We start from the raw sequence: 21699 nt of genomic DNA, 5'->3' as shown, positions 1-21699 counted from the left end.
GGTTATTGTAGCTTGAACCTAGAACCTCAGGCATGCTAGGCAAGTGCTCCACCAAAGTGTTCCACCACTGAGCTGTGCTCCCAAGCCCCTTCCTACTTTTGTTTGCTATTTTGCAACAGGGTCTCATTATGTAGCTCTGACTGGCCTAAACTTCTTATGTAGACCAGGCTGGCCTTGAACTCACAGAGACTTACCTGCCTCTGCCACTGCCTCCAGAGTGCTAGGGTTAAAAGTGTGTACCACTGTGCCAGTTTACTTTTAGAGGCAGGATATTCATCAAGTGATCCAGGACAGCATTGACTTGTTTTGTAAACCAGTTCTGCTTCAGCACCTCAATAGCTGTGCCAAGAGCCTAGTATTTTAGGTTTGTTTCTTTTTTTTTTTTTTTTTTTTTTTAAAGATTTATTTATTATATGTAAGTACACTGTAGCAATCTTCAGACACTCCAGAAGAGGGCATCAGATCTCATTACAGATGGTTGTGAGCCACCATGTGGTCACTGGGATTTGAACTCAGGACCTTCGGAAGAGCAGTCGGGTGCTCTTACCTGCTGAGCCATCTCACCAGCCCCTAGGTTTGTTTCTTATGATTTATTCATAAGAATAAATCATAAGAAACACAGGATCCTTTAGAGCTTGAGTTACAGGTGGTTGTGTGACCTGAGAACTAAAATTCAGGCCCTCTGGAAGATCAGGAAGTGCCAACTGCTGAGCCATCTCTCCAAACTCCTAAATTAAGTTTTGTGTGTGTGTGCATATGTCTGTGAATATATACCACATATATATGTGTGGGTGTGGCGATCTGTGGAAGCCAGAAGGTGTCAGAACCCTGGGAGCTGTAATTACAGGCAGTTATGAACTACCCAACGTGGGTGCTGGAGACTATCAAGTGTTCTTTCCCAGGATCCTTTCCCAGGATCCCTCACTCCCTGTTCTTACATGCCCACCCTCTCTCCTGTTTTGCTTCTCAGGCCAGGGAAACCTCAGCTCACTGCTGGGGCACCAGTTCTGGTTCCAGCCTCTGGGACCTGTAATAGGCCACACAGTTTCTATAGCCTATAGGGACACAGCACCTTTTTCCCCTGACTACCACCACCCTTTCCTCTTCCTTCATTCCTGCATATGGTGCCAGCCAGCCCTCTATTCTCCTAAGCGTCTTCTGTGTCCCTAACCCCTAAGCACTTGAAAAGTCTGAGGTGTTCCCAAACAAGACAGACGTGAGAGAGCACCCTGTTTCCCTGAGTCACACCTGGCAGACACAGAGCCCATGTCTAGTTAAGCTCAGAGCTCCCAGGTCCCATTTCTCCTGAGCCCCATGCTTCCTGGGCCCTATTTCCCACTGGATCTTGTTTTCCTACTTCACTACCCGGCAGGGCCAGTGTGAGGTATGAACTTCATCTCACTAGATACCCACCAGCACGGGCCCATCACCTTCAGAAAGTTCTTCTTATGTACCCAGACTCCAGTGCCAACCTGGAGGTCTCCTCCCAGGACCCTCCTCTACCTTTCAGGAAGTAGAGCCAGCCTGGCACATTCAGGCTCACTGTAGGTACTAGGCCTAGTGGGGGAGGCTGAGATGAGACACGCAGTGCCTGAGAGATAACAGCAGTGTGAACTGCACAACCTTACCCTTTCCATAAGCCCACTCAGGAGCCACCCACAGAACCAGGGTCTGGGCTGTGTGGGCAGGTAAGGGGAAGGACAATGGTCTCCCCATGTGAAACAACTCCTCCCTTCACATCTGGTTCTGTCAGACCGGGTGACTGTACCCTAGCTCAGTGGGCCTGCCTTCACAACTCCCTCCCCACCATAGGCACAGGCTCCCACAGGTGCTTTTTGCTTATTTATTGAAAACAAACATCTGTGTGCTATATACAAGGTCCTGCTTCCATGTGGGTGGCAGGAAGGGCCAAGCTGGACGGGAGAGCAAAGGCAGATTGAGGGGGTAGGGAGGGAGCAGTGCCCCCCACCACCACCACCTAGCCAGCAAGCCCAGCTTCTCCATTCCTGTCATTCCACCAGGGCTGAGGCAGCCACATTCACAGTTTCCCATGGTAGCCTAACTTCTGTACCACAGCAGAGTGAGGGAGGCTCTTAAAGCAAAATAAGTAGGCAAACTGCCCCGTCCCCATCTGCAGTCAAGGGTGTCCATGACAAGACATCTGTGCAAGATGCTGGCCTGGGTAGGCTTGCAGCTGCTGCAGAGAAGGGTCACAGGATACTTGGGGCAGCCCATGTCACCCTGGGAAGGTGGATGGTGCTGGGCAGGGTAAGGGGCTGGGCCAGGACCCAAGGCTTTAAGGCAAAGCAGGGTGAGGGTGTGTGCAGCCCAGGGCCAGGCCAGCCTTTGGCACAATTGGGGGAGGATGGTAGTTGGGAGGAGGGCAGGAGCCCTTTGGTCCTGAACCTGCCTTTCCAGGGCCTGGCACGTGTGACTAGGGGCTACGGCCACCGCCTGACGTCTGCCCCGCACAGCTGCATCCCTGATGTGGTTCTTGACGGTCAGCAGAGCGTATCAGTGTTGAAGGAGAGCTGGGCCTGGCGAAGAGCAGATAGACTGGGCTTGGGAAGGCATCGGCGGCACCCAAGTGGGAACTGAGGCCACTCATGCTCCACCTGACTAGCTGGGCACTGGCGCTCCCCTGAGCATCCTCCCCCCACTAAGCGCTCTTGGGTGTCTGTTCCTCTTGACCAGTTTGGTAGTCACTCTCCCTAGTCTTTGGCTTCTTGAAATCCCCACCATTGATCTGGGGTCTTCAAAGCTTGCAGTGAGTTCTGGGCTCTGCCTTCGGTTTTTGCCCATTCCAGCTTCCCCATAGCCACTCACGGCCTCAACATGCGGCCAACGGCAGAGAGCAGGCAGGGCTACAGCTTAGGTCCTTCAGTGTGAGCCTCGGGGCAGCCTGAGCGGCAGAACTCACCCGCTCTTCCTCAAAGCTGATGAGGCCCTCATCCTCTGTGTCCAGGTCCTCAGGCTCATCAGCCACCAAGGCCCGGAGCTCTGTGGGTGTGGGGCGGGGCCTCAGCAGGCTGAGCAGTCCAAGGGGGGACGGCAAGGTCGAGGGCTCAGCCTCTTGCTGCTCCACATTATCACTCTGCTTCTTCGCAAAGTTCACAAACACCTGTGGACGGGTGGACGGGCCACCAGTGAGTGGTGCAGGCAAATCCAAGAGGGCACCGCCCAACTCCATGCAGCACACTCACGTTATCCAGAGTGGTCTGGCTGACTGAGTAGTCCTCGATGCCCAGCACACCCACAACCTGCTCCATCTTGCTGAACACCTGAGCCAGCGAGATATGCTCTGACTTGAGCTGATACTGCACCTTTGTATGGTGCCTTTCCTGGAGGAGAGCAGGGAACCATGGAGGTCAGGGGCTGCCAGGGCAGGACATGTTCTCGCCCTTACCCCATTTAACCACACCTACCTTGAGCATGGCCTCTGGGAAGTTCCTGTTGAAGAACCGCACCACGTCCTTCACGTTCTGGCTGCTTTTGGTCCTTACGGTGATCATGTAGCCATCCCCGAACCTGGTGGGACACAGGTGTGGCCGGGAGCCCCGTGTGGTCTGACGGCTCCCCCACCTGCTGTACTCCTCCTTGGCTCACCTGTTCTTGAGGTGCTGGATGCTGCCCAGGCAGCGCAGCCGCCCGTTCACCATGATGGCCAACCGTGTGCACAGAGCCTCACACTCCTCCATGCTGTGGATAGACAGCTCAGGCTGGCACCAGAGGGGCTGCCAGAGGCCCACAGAGGGGTGGGGGAGGGGCACACCTGTGTGACGTCAGCACCACCGAACGTCCTGTCTTGATGAGGTCCAGAATGAGGTTCCACAGGAAGCGCCGGGCCTTAGGGTCCATGCCAGTGGTGGGCTCGTCCTAGGGCAGCGGTCAATTCAGCCAGAGACACAGCCCACCCAACCTGGTTTTGCCATCCTTGGCTGGCCAGGAACCCTACCCCTAGGACTTACTAGAAAGATGAAGGCAGGGTACCCAATGAGGGCAATGGCTGTGGAAAGCTTCCGTTTGTTGCCTCCACTGTAGGTGCCAGCTGGCTTGTCTGCGTACTTTGTCAGTTCCAGCTTCTCCAGGGCCCACTTCACCACCTGGCAGGGCCGAGCAAGGAGGTGTGGGCTTCGCCTTACAGAACTCCCACCAGCACCGGCCCGCAGCCTACACACACCCAGCACGTGCACACTGGGGCACCCCCGGCTACTTCCCCGTTGTCCTCACCTGAGCCTCATCCTTCCAGGGGATGCCACGCAGCCGCGTGTACAGTTGCAGGTGTTCACGAGCCGTGAGCTCATCAAACAGGGCGTCGAACTGAGGGCAGTAGCCAAGGCTCTGCTGTACCTGGAGCAGGTCCTTGAGCACGCTGGGGACAGAGGGTGATCAATACCCGGGACGGTATGCTCACCCCACACCTGCCCTCCTGGACCCTGGGGTCATGGTCAGCACACTCCTAAATCTACACACACACCTTTGCCCCACTCACCCCCTAGCCCCAGCAACTGTGCACCTGGAAGCAGTTACACACAGGCACACACACATCCAATGCTTCCCTGTGTGTATCCAGGGCACAGGAACCCCACCTGTGTCCATTGACAAAGGCCTCGCCCCCTGTTGTGCTCTCATCTCCAGTCAGCATCTTGAAGGTGCTGGTCTTCCCTGCACCATTGACACCAAGGAGCCCAAAGCACTCTCCAGGGCGCACACCCAGGCAAAGGCGGTCAACTGCCAGGATCCGGCCGATCTTCCGAGACTTGTACACCTGTCCAAAGAGCCTCCCCTCTCAGCCAAAGGTGCGGGCTCCTGCCTGGCTTGGCTTCCCCCACGGCTGGGACCCGCTCCCTGCCCCACTCCCCACCTACTTTCCCACAGCCCACCTTGGTCAGGTTCTCGATCTTGACCATGTCATTGTCAGCATCGCCACGGAGCACCCTCTGTCGCTCACTAGCCACATCCACATCATCTTCCACAGGTTTAGTCGACACAGGCAGGCGTCTAGGGCAGTAAAGTTGGCGCGGCCAGGCCCCGCCACACACCCCACACCACGCCACCCCACCCCACCCCACCGCCACGGACCCCCAGCATCACCCAACACACTCCACTCACTGTGGCTGCCGCAGGAAGTTATACTGGCACATGATGGTGAGGAAGAATCCCACGAAGCCCTCGACTGTCATGGCCACCAGTCCACGTGTGACAATGTCCCACTCGAATGGGGACTTCATCTTGTCAAACTGGCCTGTGGAATCGCTGGTTCAGGGCCTGGGAGCCTTAAGGTTCCCCGTTGTTCTTGGAACTTAAGAGTCAAGGACTAGGCATGCCACTCTGGCCCCCTGAAGGCCCGCACTGTCCACGCAGAGCCAGACTCACCAATCTTGGCGTAGTATTCGTTGATGTACTCATTGTAGGCCATCTCCATGAGTCCGTGGCCCAGGTTGTAGTTGGGGAAGATGAGGAAGCAGCTTTTCAGGTAACTGTTGACAACCTTCAGATCCTGGGGGCCAACCACAGCTCAGCACTGCTGCCCCAAGCCACGCCCTGCTGCCCAGTCACCCCCACCTTTACCTTGTCATGCTCAAAAAGCTGCAGAAGGAAGGTGGCCACCGTGGCCGTGATGCCAATGAAGAGGTTGATGACGATGAGGAACACGTAGGCTGAGCTAGGGACCTCAAACCAGAAGGAGGCTGGGTACATGATGGGTGTGATGGACCACCTGTGGACAAACAGTGGTGGTCACAGGGCACCCCCCAGCCACACCCACACCTGCACACGCCTCACACCCCTCCCCAGCTTACCCGTAGAGCAGGAACAAGGAGAGCACCGCTGGGAAGTTGGTGGGTGATGTGTAGGCAGGTAAGTCAAAGACAAAGAGGATGATCACGCAGCAGGTGGCCGGGACCAGGTAATTGAGCTGCAAAGGTGAAGGTGGGGGGGTGAGAGCCGGGTGTGGGAACAGGAGTCAGGGACAGGGAGGGACCACGCGGGGGCACACCATGTCCCACACGTAGTTGGCCAGCCAGTAGATGACAGGGTTGCACCCGCTGACGAACTGCAAGTGTTTGGCCTTGGTGGATTTCTCTGCCACAAGGAAGACCACAAAGCTGGCTGGCACGAAGGACATGGCCACAATGATGAAGATGGCGATGACCACATCTGTGCCCTGCAGTCTAGAAGGGGACAGCACTCATTTCCAGGAGGTGTCAGGACCCGGCGGTCCTGCCCCTCCTCACGTTGGTCTGCCTCACTCACAGGTAATCCAGGGAGAGGCTGGCACTGGTCTTGTTCATGGGGTGGTTGGTGACAGTGATGCCTGCACACGGGAAAAGGGTAGCTTTAGGCCCACGCAACCATTCCGGCTCACTTACACCCTTGCCGGTCCTTCAACCCTGGTTCTCCTTACCATAGGCTGCTGGATTGCCCTTGCTTTTGGGTAGGTTTGCACGCAGAATGGCATTGTTGAGGCTGTTGAGGTAGGTGGGCATGCTGTGGTAGCCCTTGTTATTGTAGAGCACCTGGGGAGGGGCAGGGACCTCAGAGAGGCTCAGAAGCCGTGAGTTACTAAGCTTAGGACCCCAAACCCGAGGGCAGTCACCTACCTGTGCCACCCTCCGCACTGCAATCTTCCGCACCATAGGAGGGACCCGGGCACCAAAGGATGCTGGGATAGACTTCTGAACATTACCAAAGGTGATGGCTCCATATCTGTACAAGACACGGGGGAGGTCGCTGAGGCTCGGCAGCCATCTGCCAGGCACCCCTTGTTCACAGTCACTCCAGGCCAACTTACCGGTGTAGTCGGAAACGGTCAGAGGTGAAGAGCAGGTATTCAGAAACATTGTGGCCAGTGATGTCAGTCAGGATGTCACCTGTGACCACTCTCATCTGGGGTGGGTGTCCACCCACACTGCTGGGACATGAGAACCCCGTGCCCTGTGCAGAGCAGGTACAGCGGACCGGCTCACGCACTAGGTGTGGCAGAGAAGGCGCCGACGTCCACGTCTCTGTGGGCACAGTGCGGCACAATGAGATGGGTCACTCATGCCTGTGCCCCCGGAAGCCTTCCCTGAGGTAGTACCTGGCCCAGCAGTAGGTGGCAGGGACATGTTCCAGGCTTGCAGTGAATCCTCATCTGGGGACACGGGTGAGTCGGAAGGGGCGGGTGAGGGCGGGGGTGGCACGAAGTTGGACAGTGGCAGCCCCTGTGTGAAGGACTCCAGGCACATACTGTCGAAGAACCGTGCAGCCAGCAGGCGCGACTCTCCACTGCTTAAGTTCAGCATGGGCCCCAGGGAGCCGTTGGCAGGAGACTTGAGCACACAAGTGGCACCCACACCAGAGGGCAGCCGGAATGTGCTCACCAGCTGCTGGGGGCTGGCATCAGGTGACAGCCGTAATCTGAGGACATGACAGTGAGTTAGGGGACATAAGTCTCGACTTTCGCCCTGCCCTGTGCTACAGCCCCAGCCCACGGCCTCACCGGTACTCCTGGCGTTCCTCATTGGCATAGGGGATAAAGTTGCCACGGGGCTGGGTGTAGTTGTGGTACTGAGAGGGTGACAGGACCAGTGGAGGTAGGTCACCTGGTGGGTGAACATGGAGACCTAAGCAGACCGCAGTTACCTGATGTCAGCCCCCAGACCCAACCCAGAGAGGGCTGAGCTTGTGGGGTATGACTCCCCAGGAGACAGATCCTCTCATGAGCCCCTGAGTAAGGTTCAGAGTGTGAGAAGAGGAGTGGGGGGGTGGGGGCTGGGAGGGAAATGAAGCCAAGACCTGGGGGCCGGACAGTAGCCTCGCCCCACACCACATGGGCCAGGCAGCCTTACCAATCTCAGGGACAGACAATGCCACAGTCATGGCCACACAGACAAAGAAGGCAGGCAACAGGATCTGAGAGCAGAGAGCTTTGGAGTTCCGACGAGCGCAGTGGAAGCGCTTCACCAGGAGCCCATGGAACTGCCGCATCTTCAGCCACCAGCCCTCGAGTTTGCGGCTGCCCTGGCCCACCTGAGCCAGGGCCTCCATTTCTGCCTCTGTGCAGAGAGGCAGGGGTGAATAGCCAGTACCATGCCACCCTTCTGGACCCTCCCCAGTTTCCCCATTAGCTTCCACCTTGTAAGCTGACATTGTCTGGGTCCTGCAAGTTGTCAAAGAGGGGACGGTAGTCACCGTAGCCATCAGAGTAGCCGGTGCCCTCCTCCCCACGGGCAGAGCCCACAGAGGATGAGGACTGCAGTGATGCCTGTGACTGTGCCAGCTCTGAGCACCGAGCCAGGTTGCCAGCTTGACCCGCCACGGCTGTCAGGCCCTCTGCCCCTGGCAGCACATCCTTCCGGGACTCCTTCCCATCTGCAGACAACAGAGGCGGTGAGGGAGGGAAGGCTGGGGCCAAGGATCTCCTCTCCAGGACATCCAGCACCTCAATCTCTAGTGTCCACCCATAACCCCAGGCCCTGCCGTGGCCCCAGCCTCTAGTTCACATACCTATTCACAGGTAGGCAGCGCTACCATACCATCCACCATGAGCCTATACGACCCCACTTCCAGAGACTACAGAGAAGCAGTGTCCCCAGGGCCTTCTGTGGGCAGACGGACTGATCGCCAGCCTCGGGTCCTCTTACCAGCCTCGCTGTTCTCCAGGGACTGGTCTTCTTCAGACACCTTGAGGAACACCTCCTCCAGAGTTGTGTCCATCAGCCCAAAACTGCTCAGATGGAGTGCATCCAGGCTGTGTTCCAGTTGCTGCAAAAGAACCGGGTAAGGCAGTGCCACGGAACGCAGGCAGCGACACGTCCGTCTTCTCTACAGGCCCCTCGTGTCCCCAGCCACCACGCCCAGCCCCACACACCTGAAAGAGGCGCTCGAAAGCCCCTTTCTTGACGGCCTCACTGGGCAGGATGTAGGAGAGCTCAGTGCTCGTGTCTGAGACCAGCAGGGAGGAAGCCACATGCTTGCGGATGAACTGGGACACTTGCGGCTCTGAGCAGCTGCTCAGCTGAGAACGACCCGAAGGGCTGGAAGCCAGCCCTGGCTCTGGGAAGGAAGGAAGAGCAGAGGGGGTTCATGAGAGGCTGAGGAAGACGGGCCCTTTGTGGGCAAGCAAGTCGAGACGAGGCTTGCTGTGTCCCGAGTCCCCCAGGTGTCTGGTCCCCATGAAGTGAGGGTAAGGCTGCACCTCTCCTAGGCAAGGAGTCAGGGGAGGGAGGCCCAGAGGCTGCTTCAAGTAGTCTCAGCACAGACCTTGGGAGGTGCCAGGTTCTGCAGGCCGCTTGACCAATGTGAGGCGGTACCCATCACCGTAGGCACCCTTGAGGAAGAGGGGAGAGCCACAGCATTTGAGTTTCCCATGGGAGATGATGGCAATTCGATCCCCAAGCAGGTCAGCCTCATCCATGTGATGGGTAGACAGGAGGATAGTGCGGCCTGGGGTAGGCCAAACACCAAGGTAAGTGAACAGACAGGGCAGGCGGAGACACACCCCTGGCACGGCCAGCCTGCTATCCTGCTCACCCGGTTTGTACTTCAGAATGAGGTCCCAGATGGCACGGCGAGCATAGGGGTCCACGCCAGCCGTGGGCTCGTCTAAGATAATGGCTCTAGAGCCACCCACAAAGGCAATGGCTACTGAAAGCTTGCGCTTCATGCCTCCAGACAATGTCTGTACCAGTGAGTGCCGCTTGTTGGAGAGCTCCAGATCCTCAATCATCCTGTGGACCCAATGGGAGGGTAGTGGATGGAAGAATGAAAGACCAAAGGACGGTAGGCTGGACTGTGGAGAACCCTCATCTCCCCACGTCCTCACCCTTCCCCCTGAATTCCACACGAGCATCCACAGCACCTCCCTCTGCTCATGCCCTTGTGGGACATAAAACCATGCCAGGAAGTTTGGTGGGTAGAGCCGGTTGAGACCCGGGAGAGTAGGTGGGCAGTCACCCGAGATTTAGGTAACTCCCTGCTCTCTGCCAGACTCCTGACTGGGAACACATGCCATGCTTCTAACAGAAAAGGAATGTGTCCTCTGGTCACGTAGGCCCAAAACAGAGCTCTCCACACTAATGAGACACCTAGAGGCCCAGAGGGCTTAGCCAATAAGCTTCCCTTCCCAGACACTCCTCCCCGCAAAAGGTATTTAATCTCGGGTCAGAACCTGAGAAAGGGGTTATGCATCCATTTTCCGCCATGGACAGCTAATAAAAGATAAGGTTGAGCATGGGCTGCTGCTTTCATCAAGACCCACCATGGGGAACCTGGGGAAGGACTTTGTCTACAGATCCACAGCACAACTCCCCCATGAAAGGCCCATCTGTGCTTCCAGCCTGCCTCTGGCAAGCTAAAGGCAATCACCGCTGGGACAAGTCGGAGCACTTCCCTCCACCTGCCCCCCACCCTGGGGCTAGATGCTGTCCCCAGCCAGTGGGCCCCTGACTCTACTCTTGGTTCTTCTACAACTCCCAGCAGCCGTCCAAGAGTCTGAGAATCCCATGCCCCACCCCCACCCCCGCTTCATCCCAGTCCGGGGACCTCTGGACCAGCGCAGGCTTTCCCACATCTCAGACTGTGCTTGTCCCTGCAGCGTGGGATGAGTGCGGTTAAACTGCTGGTGCCCAGCAGTGGGGCAGATTCGGATCCACATGCCCGCCCGCCCTGTCGGTCCCTCACTGCGCTCACTTGTCCGTCTCTTTGCGGATCTCCTCCTGTGCCATGCTTTTGAGGCGTGAGTAGAACCAGAGGTGTTCCTCCACCGTGAGCCGGTCAAAGAGCACGTTGTGTTGCGGGCACATGCCCAGGTTCTTGCGGATCTCATCCATCTCGGTGCGGATGTCGTGCCCATAGATAGTGGCTGAGCCCGACGTGGGTGGGAACAGTCCAGTCAGGATCGACCTGGAGCAGGGTAAGCGGGGTCACAATCTACCACATCCTCCCGTTAGCTAATCCCTCCTTGTTGTCCCTAGACACTCACATGGTCGTGGTCTTGCCAGCCCCATTGTGGCCTAGGAAGGAGACCACCTGATTCTCATACAGATTGAGGCTCAGTTTGTTTAAGGCCAGCTTCTTGTCATTCTTATAGACCTTGGTGAGCTTGTCCACACAGACGACCAAGGGCAGGTGGGTGGGCTCCTCCTCCATACCGCGGGTCTCCTCTGTACCAGGGCTGCGTCAGCAGGACGGGGCAGCACCAAAGCCACCCCAGACCCCCAAACCCAGCACCCATCCCAGTCAACATTCTGAGCCTCGCCTCACCAAAGTGCCGGCTCTCCATGGCACAGGCCTGGTCCTCCTCCATAACGCTGAGGCGCGGCGTGTGTGCCCATGGCCAGCTCCACTCCCAGGCCTCTGTCCGCCCACTGCCCAGCCAATACGACTTCTGTAGCGGGAAGTACCAGGGCCGGGGCAGCCCATACATACCTGGGGGTCCAGGAGGGGAGAGCTGACGGGGGAGCCTGGAGGGGATGACTATCCACACAAGGGCCAAATACCACCCAGAGGAAGGCAGAAGCCCAGTGACCTTGTCCCACACTGGTCCCTCCACAAATGGGCCTGTACCTGGGTGCACAGCCTCAATGTACCAAGTGAGCACGCCGTAAACCACTGTGTCCACCATAAGCATGGTGACAGCAAGGAGCAGGTTGAAGTCATCCCCTTCCACTGGGGACTGGCTGAACGTGTGCCACTGGATGCCCACTCCTGCCACTTCATACAGTGCAAAGTACTTGGAACCCAGGCCAAAGGCTGTTGTGGACATCAGGGACTGAAGAAAGAGGGGTGTCAGTAGGTGGGCTGGAGACATGCACCCTATCCTGGCCCCACCCAGCCACAAACCTCACCGCAATGCACTTCTCAAAGGCAGTGATCTTATCACGGGCTACCTCCTCGCGGATCGCTACATACATGTAGGGAACGTAGCTCAGGAAGTAGATGATACCGCCGCAAGCTGAGGCCAACTTAGCCTTAGAGTACAGCACAGACACCAGGAAGCTGCAGTGGAAGGCCACATAGCCATCAGCCCCTGTGGGGCCCAAAGGAGCTCTAAGAGAGTCTGCCTATTTTTAACGGTTTCCCCGCTCCCTGCAGTACTCACCAAAACATGATAGTGGCCACAGCGTAGACGGCAAGGAAGAGCCAGATAATGAGCACGTGGCTGTGCATGAGCACCTGGCCATACTTGAGGATGGCGGTCAGAGCTGTCACGGAGATAGATAACTGCACGAAGCCCGTGATGAACCAGGCCACCCAGTGCACGGCGTTGTTCAGGCCCATCGTCTTCATCACCTGTGGGGCAGGTGGGGCAGAGACGAGAGGAAAGGACGGCACTGCCGCCCTCCCCTCCCGCGGCTGGCTGCCCCTCCCCTAGGGGGTGCCTGCAGCCACCCAGACCCACCTCCTTGAGCCTGTGCTCTTTCTCTGCCACAATGTGCTGGATGGTCATGGCCACGGAGTAGACCCAGGAGATCACCATGCACAATGGCATCATGTGTTCAATGACAAACAGGAAGCTGAGGGGAGACAGGTATGAGGTGGGGCTCGGGCTCGAGACCCCCAAATCTCTGCAGGCTGGCACTCACTCGTCACGGGTGTAGCAGGGGTATGGGAACATCTGCACGTAGTTGCCAGGTTCGACCACGTCATGCCCCACAAATGTGTTGATGATGGCGCGCTCCATCATGTCTGTGGGTTAGAGGTGGTGTCAGGGCGAGGCCGGGCTCCCTTGCATCCCATCTGGGCTCAGAACCTCACCCTGGATCCAGACGAAGCCATAGAGGAAGTAGAAACGACCACCGGTGTTGGGCCCTGGACGCCAATAAGCGCGGCGGATCTCATTGGTTTTCTCCGTGAAGCTTGAATTCTGGCGAATCTTGTAATGTACATGTGGAGGGAGGGAACCATCCTTCCGTGTCTGGAAGATCACGCCTGGAACAGGAGGCTGATGAAGTGTACGGCCAGAGGGTGTACACAGAAGGCGTGGGACACAGTGAGGTGAGTGAGCACTCCAGGAGTGGAAATGGGACTGAAGGACAGGGCATGAGGCAGAGCTAGCATGCCGCGTGTGGGAGCAAACTGAAGCAGGCTTGGGAGAAGGTAGTGATGTGAGAAGATGTGGAACTGGGGATAAGGTCTAGGCCAAGGAACTGGAAGAGAATGGGACACAGTAGGGATAGGGTGGTACTGGGCTGGTGAGAGCAGAGGTTTGTAGGAGACAGGACCTTGTGGGAGGAGGGAGAAGAACTCACTGGCAAACACTGTGACATTATCCTGGTAGGCCTGATTGAGAGTGTAGTTTACGATGCTCTCCTCATCGGGAAACCCCTTGAAGATGTCCACACTCACCTGCAAAGCGGCTAATATTGGAGTTGGCCCTGAAGATGCCTTGGGGAGGAGGAGCCAACGGGCTCTCCCAGCCCACCTTGGACATGAACTGGATCCAGCCACAGGCTGCGTTGTCTATTGTGTCAAGCTGTTGCAGGAGGGCCGTGCCATTAGGCAGTGAGAAGTCCTGGCGCAGAGCAGGTGGCAGCTCCTCCAGAGACAGGTTCATTGCTTCAGGGTGCAGCTGAAGATCCGCTACATACTAGGGTAAAGGGTTGATTGAGGGTGTGGCTCGGACCATCGTGAGCAGGGGCGCCGACCAAGTGTCCGCCCACCTTGTACCCACAGCACCTGCTGCAACCACTGCAGATGCTGCTGCAGCCTGCCCTGCTCCAGGAAGCTTCGGATCTCTGTGGAGATGTTGAGCCAGACCTGGGCATAGTGTGTCACGTTGCCCACAAAGGCAAAGGTCTCATTTGCCTGCAGAGAACAAAAGCATGGGGCAAAGGGCTTGGGGAAAGATCCAAGCCAGTCTGAGAGTCCTCCACTTTCTCACATGCCCAAGGGACCCACCCAACTACTGTCCCTACTCATGCCTAACTTCTACCCAGTTCTCTGTATAATTTCCTGCAGTAGCCATGTGGGCTGTGAGTCCATCCCAGCTGTGAGCCATGCATACTTTCCCAGCCCCTTCCTCATATCCTTCCACATGCCCCTAGAGCGCCTGATGTCTGGCCATGATCTCTTCCAAAGAAACCTCCAAGGCCCAGGCCTTGCCACACCCACTTCTAGCTCTGGCTTATGCTGCTCTAACAAATTCTCTCCCCAGGCTCCAACGGTCCTTGTACCCTGTTCATTTGATGCTACTGGTGTGTGGGAGGGGAGGGTGTCTCTGAACATAACCACCCTGGCCCAGTCAGCATGGTGAGGGATGAGGGACACTCTAGCCAGACCAGCCAGCCTTTCCAATTCATCTCTGCAGAAAATCTCACAAGTTCCCAACAGAAAAGCTGCCGAGTACCACTGCACTTCCAACCCTAAAGCTCACCTCGGCAGGCACACCAGTACCTAGACCTCATGAAGTCAAGCTTATCTCTTAGCAGTCCTGCATAGAGTCCCGGGCCTGCAAAGCCCTCACGCAGGCTCCTGCTGGGAAGACAGGCACAACTCATGACCCAAATGTGCCAGACCCACACACCTTGAGGATAACACGGTCAGCTTCAGAGCCCGCTGGTGCATACAGGATTTTGGGGTTGCTGGTCATGAGGTGCACAAGAAGGCCCAAGTTCCGTTGTTCCTTGCTTGTAAAGCCCAGGGAGCTCATGTTGCCCCTTCGAAGCGCTTCAGGCTCTATGGTGCTGGCAGAGACAAAGCACCAGGAACAGGGTAGGGATGTCAGGATCAGTTAAGTGGGGCTCTTGGGACGGCTCAATGTGAGCCCTGGGTCAGGCTCAGGAACAGAATATCAGGCTAAGGTGGGGCACAGAGTGGACTTGAATGTCAGTGCAGATAGCAGATGGGACCTCCAGAATGGAGTCTATGCGAAGGGCCAAGCAATGGACTCAACTCCCCACTACCCTGTGCCTCTACCCCTCCCTCGATCCCTTTGCTGCGGACCTACCGGTTGTTGCCACACAAGATGGGTTGCAAGCCAGCCCAGAGCTGCACAAAGGCTGAGCACTGCCCTTGCAAGGTGTCAGGAGAGGCTGGGGTGACAGGTGACTGGGTGCCCTCCTCAGCGGTGGTGTTGGAACCTGCATTTGCACCTATCCCGGTGCTGTTGGCCAGGCCACTCGGGCTGCCGGCTTGAGGTGCAGAGGCTCGGCCGGCACAGGCACCTTGAGGCAGCAGCAGGGCAAGGGCTGATAGGACATCCACATCCTGCAGAACTTTCTGGGCGTCCAGCAGGTCCCCTAAGAGCGCCTGCAGGCTCTGTGGGGACGGTGCCTGTGGCTGGGGATCTGAGCCGTTGGGGACATCGAAGCCCAGCTGAGGGAAGACCAGGCATGTGGAAAGTGCAGGCTAGGGAACTTGGTTGGAGGTGATTCGGGGAAGTGACTAAGATCGGGGGGGGGGGGGGAGACGGACAGGGGGTATCAGCAGGGGACAGTACTTGAGTAAGATGAGGGAGGGTCCATAGTCTGGGAAGTCCTGGCCAGGGTTAGAGGTACAACTTGGGCTGAGAGATGGGGAGGGAATGAAGCCTGAGATAGTGTAGACGGTACTGAATGCTCTGTTACCGGCCAGCCCATGCATGGCCTGGGAGCAGAAGTCTCTCCCATCCTCAGGCTCCAGCTACCCCAGCACCTCCTCCAGGCTGGTCAACAGGTCTGCTGGCCACCTGGCAGGCAGGGCCTCACCTGCTGGGCAATCTTGGCTGTGTCCAGCTGGTTCCTGAGCTCAGTGGCCAGATCACTGAAGCGCTGGGCACGAGCTGTAGCCTGTCCACTGCACACGGCATCCCGGTAGCCCTGAAGGTCTACCTGATGACCCTCAGGCATGGTAAGAATCCGGCCCAGCTCCCCAGAGCCTGGAGCACATGTGAGCTGTTCCAAAAGGGCAGGAGCCAGCAGCAGCTCCTGGGGGCAAGGCATGGGAGACTGGTAAAGTTGACATACCAAGAAATGAGTAAGGCCCTACCTGAGGGAGCACAAGGTCTTGCTGTGACCATTCACTGTGTTGGCTCTATGCTGGGGAGCACCTGAGTCACTGTCTAGCCTCCACTTTCCCATGCACACCACAGATCCCCAGAATGTATATATAACTGAGGAAGCGCCTTTCCTTCCATCACTCTCCTAGGGCCAGGCCCCTCACCTCCATTTGGAACAGAGGATTGCTACCCAGGCGGCTCCAGGGCTCCTGCTTCCTGAGGAAACCCAACTTTCCATCCAGGTCAGGCAAAGGACCAAAAAGCAAGCGATAGACCTGCATTGTGAGAGGTCTGGCTCAGTAGCAGCTCCAGAGTCCTGAGAGGAGCTCGGGGACACTTGCAGTGCCCTCCCCACGGTGACCAGGGGCAGAGAGGCATGGCTACCACAGATACATGCCCCGCCTCACCTCAGAAGGGTCCACACGGGCAGCCAGGAGGGCCTGGGCCGTGCTGTTGGGCAGTGACAGGTTCTGCATCAGGAAACGCCAAAGCTCTCTCTGGTCCCTGGCCACCGAGTCCAGAGAGAAGGACGACACTGGACAGGCAGGAGGATGGGACTGAGGGTCCAGCTCTAGCTGGGGCTAAAATGCCCCAAATAGGCTATGAGCAGAGCTACTGCACTGGACCTGCCTCAAGCACACAGGTAAGGGACAATGTGATGCAGACACAAGGTCCCAGAGTGATGAGGCAGGCTTCTAGTGACAGCAGCACTTGGGCCCTCCCCACCACAAGCCATCCCCATGCAGGCCACACCTGCAGGCCTGGCTGAGTGGCTCTCCCAGGTGCCAGGGCCTGAGCTGAGGGCCTCCAGACGTTGGCGCAGAGCCTCGAGCTCTGAGCCCAGGCTGGGTCGCACTGGGTCGAACAAGTTGCCTTCCTCCACCACACGGTTGAGGCGTTCTAGAAGCTGGGTGACCCTGGAACACCGTAAGACATCAGCTGTTGCTATGGGGTAGGGGTGAGGGTACCCACCTCCCAAGGCGCGAGGTAGGGGGTACTCACGTGGAGTTGGCATATTGCAGGAAGCCAAACTCATCACGCTGACCATCAGGGCAAAGCGACTGCATGACAGGCAGGATGCCGGCTGATGTCAGCGGTGCTGCGGTGTAGAAAGCTAGCGGGAGCAAGAATGAGGGAGACGAGGGGCCAAGAGTCGTACAGAGAGTCAGGAAGGGCTAGACGCTTCAGGCAGACTAGGGTTGGAGCACAGAGCACCTGGCCCCAAGCTGTGCTTAGGCAAATGACTCTGCAGGTCAGAGGTCAGAGGGCCACCTGCCATCCCCTCTCCTGTAACACCCAGCATATCACGCCTTAGCCTGTGCAGTGCACAAATGCCCCAACTGTCTCCCATTCCAACAGAGACCGAGGTAGCGCATGAGGCACCCCCTTGGCAGTGACCTCTGACCTCTCAGGCCAACTGGTTAGCAGAGTGAGTGCAACAGCCCTAAGGAGTCTGAAGGGAACGTCGCTGGCCATCCCAGCCTCATCTCAGGCTAGCCCAGGCTCAACCCAGGAACCCCACCCTTACAAAGTACGGCCAGGCAACCTCACAGATATCCTGCCAAGAAGTTACTCCAGTGGCTTGAGCAGGATATCAGCTATGGCCCGGGTGGCCTGGCCCTTCACTGATCACCATCACCCATATCACAGCCCGCCACCCTGAGTCATAAGCCAGCCTTTCCTGACCACGGGTGGTGGCTTCTACAGGACCCGGCTGCTAGGAGGCTGTTAATGCAAGCAGTAGGGGTGCTTAAGCTGCACCAGGAGGACCTGCCAGGCCATCCATGGCTGCCACCCGAGCCAGCAAGGAGGAGATGGCTGCTCACTTACAGACTGCATGCAGGCCGGGCCGAGGAGGACAAGAGACCATGCAGGGTGGGGGCAGGTCAAAACAGAACAGAGGAGAATGGTGAATGCCTGGCCCCCCAGAAACAGGCAACTCCATCATTCATGGACACCACGGCCAGCCATGATCTCCATGACCTAGCCACGTGTGGTCAGGACCACACAGGGAGCGGGCACTCGGGCCGTGTCCTCAGGGAGCCTCAGGAATGGGGACACACTCAGGCTGACTCGTGCACAGGAAGGACGCTGCTCCCTCCCTGCTCACCCACGTGCCCGGGCTCCGCCTGCACCTCACCTTCCTTCACAGAGATAGTGGGCTTCTTCTGCCGCAGTCCCAACAGGATGAAGAAGAGGACAAGTGGGATGAAGATCTCGAAAGCCAGGACCCACTGGAAAGGGTGGGCCACATGAGGCCACATGCAGTTTGTCCACTGCCTGCCCAGAACTGGACTTGACAAACATGTGCTGGCCTAGGCTCTCCTGGTCTCCTCGAAGGACCGGCCTAGCCACAAGCACCCAGTGGCCATGAAGGGCCAGCACAGGTTTCTCAGGTCCAGCCAAGGTTGTAGTCCCTCCCAGTATATCAAGACGGTGAATGCTATGTGGTACCACTAAATGGGGGCCCCTAGGTTATAACTGTCAAACCATGGACCACCTACCCTCTGAAGAGGTCAAAAGTCAGCCAGTTTGTGGTCAACTGTGACACATTCATTGACCCAACTGATAGGCCAAACGGGTACAATCTTGGCCACATGTGGCCTCTGAGTGTCTTGAGCCTGAGCCCCTACAGCATCTCTCATCTCCTCTGCTGCAGCAGCCTTGTAACTCTGTGCTGGACTCAGAGAAGTGAGGCCTGGTATAAGCAAGGCCCAGCAAGTGACAAGGGCACTGAGCCTCTGGCTAGCATGGTCCTTGTGGCAAAAGGCCTCTTTTTCCTGCCCTAACCTCTCAGGGCCAGGCTGCCAAGGGAGGCCAGACTCACCTCCCATACCATGTGGAGAAAAAGGGGCTTTACCAAGTCCTGCCCCCACCTCAGCACAGGGAGGAAGGCCAGGAAATAGACCGGGAGCTCCTGCCTCTAAGATCCCAGGGAAGAGGGGCCCAGCCCCACAGAAGCCGTGCTCCTCCATGGCTCTTCTGTCTCAGGTCTCCTTCACCCTCATCACCATCTGAAGCCCCTCCCAGGAGTGGTGTGAGTCCATGCCCAGCTTGTCCCTGGCTGTGCCCACTGTGCTGACAATAGCTCTCTGTGATCCAGAACACCCTGCTGTGTTGTCTATACCCTCACCCGCCTCAGCCTGTGCCAGCCTCCACCTCCTCTCCAGCCAGGATGGAGTCCAGGACCAGCTGAGGAGGTGGTATGTACACTCAGGGCTGCAGGACACTGTGTCTCACGAATACAGAGTGGCAGGGGCCACAGATCAAGAGATAACCCTACCCACACTTACCCTACCACAGGCACATCTGCCCTGCCCTGGGCACCTCTGCCCGAGTAACTGCAGCACAGGCCAGGCTGTCTCCCCTATCACTATAGCAACGGCTGCGCATGAGCTGCTGGGAGAAGGAGTCCTGGCTGGCAGGCAGAGGGCAACAGAGGGGCATCTGGTTACAGGCTCACAGCCCAGGTCCAGCACTACCTACCTTACCTAGGTGACAGTAAGTGACCTAGGGATTCTGTCTCTCAAGACAAGTCCCGTGCTTCCACACTGCCCCAATATCTCCACGCTCACCCTGGGCCTGAGCAGCCTGCGCTTGCTGTGATGGGGGAAGGGGAGGGTAGCAGGCGATACCCACATGTGATGGTAGCCTCCACCACAACTACTCAACACCGGTGATCCTCCTCCTAAGGGTGCCAGGGCGGACCCATGTCCCAAGTACAACTCTACAACAGGGCAGGGTAGTACTTGGGCGAAGGAAGCAAGCAGGGTGGAAGTCCTGAGGTCCCCTCTAGATCACAAGCTTTGCATGGGCACACCCCTGACACCAGCCAAGACTGTCTTCCTGGAAGAAGACAGTCACTGCTGGTAGCTCAACTGTAGGTTATGGATCTCCTCTGTGATCTAATTGGTCTCTGGGAATGTTGAAGCATGCAAATCCGGGGAACCCAACAGATCAACATAACAGGCAGAGGTCAGTCCTAGAGAAAAGGCAATGGGCACCCCCAACTGACTGTCACATAGCTGGGCTCTTCTTCCAACTTGGTGTGATGTTCCTGTCTGGACAGGAACTATGTTGTAGCCTCTGTCCCCAAGCCTTGAGGGGTCTTCCTGACAAGCGACTTGGGGCTAGCTAGCACTAAGGCATGCCTACATAGACTGTGTCCCTTCTCCCCAGGGACTCAAAAGCTATAGTCACAGGGCTGCCCCTTCAGACCTCACACCAGCCAATCCCAGACAACCAGAACAGAGAATGTACCCAGTCCTGGCAATCAGCCAGCACCAGGTGCCCACAGGAATTCTGCCAGGCTGTGGTGATGACTGCTACCCACCCTGCCTACAGACCAGAGTTTATTATGAATCTAAAGTACTCAAAGAACATAGGTGAAGTGTTGCTGCCCAAGGGGTCCCTGGGTATGAGCTGGTTAAGGCCCTTCTCTAGGTCCTGCGCTCTCTTGTCTCCATCCTGGAAAATCCCAAGGGCCCTCGGACACTCTTGCTGGCCCAGGACTCTCTGGATGCCCTTGCCCTTCCAGGGACTGGGATGAAAACCAACACTGCAAACGCCATCCGTGCCTGGCATCCTGCTCCTCACACAGGACTCCTACCCCAACACTGTTTATGTCCTGGCTGCCCTAGACAGGTACTGAGAAGCTCAGCAGAACCCAGCCCCCAGAGAGGCCTGAGGCAGGAGAAACCAGAGGAGCAGCCTCAGGAGAAACTGGCCCCAAAGGACGAAGGGGTGCTGGGATTTAACAGGCTGAGTCCACACAACAAGGACATTCCCGGGGATGAGAAAGCAGGAGTAAGGGTTGTGGACATGCCAGGATGGGTTAGGAAAGGAGATGAAGGGAGAAGGTGGCGGTGGCGGTGGAGGAAAAGGAGGAGGAGGAAGATGAGGAAGAGGAAGAGGAGGAGGGCGGTAGCAGCGGCGGCAAAGGCTGTTTGGTACCAGCATCAGCCTAAGGTGCTAGCGCAAGGGCAGAGTACCAGTAAAGGGAATGAAAAGGCAGGTTCCTATGGGGGCCCCAGAGACGATGGGACCAGGGCTCTGAGTCCCTACGCTGAATGGTGTGTCCCAGCTAGCGCTCTGGACCAGGAACCTGCACCTAGCTCTAGCTGAAGTCCAGGGACCACCTGCCCCCACCCCAGCCTGCCAGAAAGCCCTGCGGAGGGCGCCGGCCCGTGACTCAGCCGTGCGCTGCGAGTGTCAGCGGACCAGGGCACAGCCGAACCCACTGCCGGAGGCCCGGAGGCCCGCGGAATCGTCCGGCCCGGTACAGGGTCTCCGGTGGCGCCCTCCCGGGGTCCGCGCGCGCCTGGACACTGCACGTGCACGCGGGGAGCGCACCGGCAAATTGGGCGCGCGGCCTGCGAGCCCCTAAGGGCGGGCGCGGCTCGCTCACCGGGCTCCGGCGCTTCAGCGTCACGTTCTTCCAGAGCAGCAGCTGCAGCTGGTGCAGGAAGCCCATGGCCGGGCCGCGCTCCGCCGCTTCAGCGCCGCGGCCCCGTCCTCTGCGCGCCCCGCCGGGCCCCGCTGCCGGCCGCGCCGCTCGGCATCGCCCGCGCGGGGGCGGGGCGCTCGAGCGTCCAGGACCTGCTGCTCGCAGGCTCCGCCCCGGCGGCCGCAGCGACAGGGACTCGTCGCGCCCGCGCCCGTCGCCCCCGCTTAGAGGCGGCTCTGCGCTCGGGTGGCCGCCAGGGGGCGCGCGCGCCCGCCTGCACCTGCGCACAGCA

At 57.9% G+C, this 21699-nt stretch overlaps 1 protein-coding gene across 3 annotated transcripts; it reads right to left on the bottom strand.

The window, feature by feature from the left end:
* Positions 1 to 1829: 1829 nt before the first annotated feature.
* Positions 1830 to 21599, bottom strand: Abca2 (ATP binding cassette subfamily A member 2). 3 transcript variants are annotated; one of them, XM_029536184.1, is made up of 49 exons: positions 21369 to 21599; positions 18102 to 18195; positions 17792 to 17794; positions 16964 to 17075; positions 16715 to 16878; positions 16369 to 16496; positions 16126 to 16236; positions 15672 to 15890; positions 14933 to 15300; positions 14510 to 14669; positions 13663 to 13791; positions 13409 to 13573; positions 13236 to 13332; positions 12742 to 12915; positions 12570 to 12672; positions 12386 to 12500; positions 12086 to 12276; positions 11832 to 11982; positions 11551 to 11755; positions 11248 to 11412; positions 10967 to 11147; positions 10675 to 10887; positions 9517 to 9713; positions 9247 to 9429; positions 8855 to 9039; positions 8628 to 8748; positions 8119 to 8355; positions 7833 to 8039; positions 7484 to 7586; positions 7082 to 7401; positions 6794 to 7007; positions 6603 to 6708; positions 6407 to 6518; positions 6256 to 6316; positions 5999 to 6173; positions 5802 to 5917; positions 5572 to 5719; positions 5377 to 5500; positions 5113 to 5245; positions 4884 to 5001; positions 4590 to 4768; positions 4231 to 4372; positions 3969 to 4103; positions 3773 to 3876; positions 3607 to 3699; positions 3426 to 3528; positions 3204 to 3341; positions 2921 to 3121; positions 1830 to 2537 (listed from the first exon to the last, which is right to left on the bottom strand). In XM_029536184.1, exons 1-49 carry the CDS (start codon positions 21432 to 21434, stop codon positions 2502 to 2504), a joined length of 7305 nt encoding a protein of 2434 aa, XP_029392044.1. In that variant the 5' UTR covers positions 21435 to 21599; the 3' UTR covers positions 1830 to 2501. The 3 variants fall into 3 exon arrangements, with proteins under 3 accessions (XP_029392044.1, XP_029392045.1, XP_021047777.1); XM_029536185.1 differs by having other exon boundaries at positions 8176 to 8355; positions 21369 to 21487; XM_021192118.2 differs by lacking the exon at positions 17792 to 17794.
* Positions 21600 to 21699: the final 100 nt, after the last annotated feature.

The sequence above is a fragment of the Mus pahari genome, chromosome 3, assembly GCF_900095145.1.
Source record: "Mus pahari chromosome 3, PAHARI_EIJ_v1.1, whole genome shotgun sequence".
NCBI lineage: Eukaryota > Metazoa > Chordata > Mammalia > Rodentia > Muridae > Mus > Mus pahari.
The sequence above is the reverse complement of the archived record's forward strand: the minus strand, read 5'-3'. Positions and strand labels throughout refer to the sequence as shown.

Bases quoted from the DNA above. Each gene is read 5' to 3' on its own strand.
- Abca2 (XM_029536184.1), bottom strand. From the start codon at position 21,434: ATGGGCTTCCTGCACCAGCTGCAGCTGCTGCTCTGGAAGAACGTGACG. The intron at 8,356-8,627 runs GTAAGAGGACCC...TGTTGTCTGCAG, and splicing joins CCTGGAGAACAGCGAGGCTG to ATGGGAAGGAGTCCCGGAAG. The intron at 8,040-8,118 runs GTGGAAGCTAAT...CTCTCTGCACAG, and splicing joins AGACAATGTCAGCTTACAAG to AGGCAGAAATGGAGGCCCTG.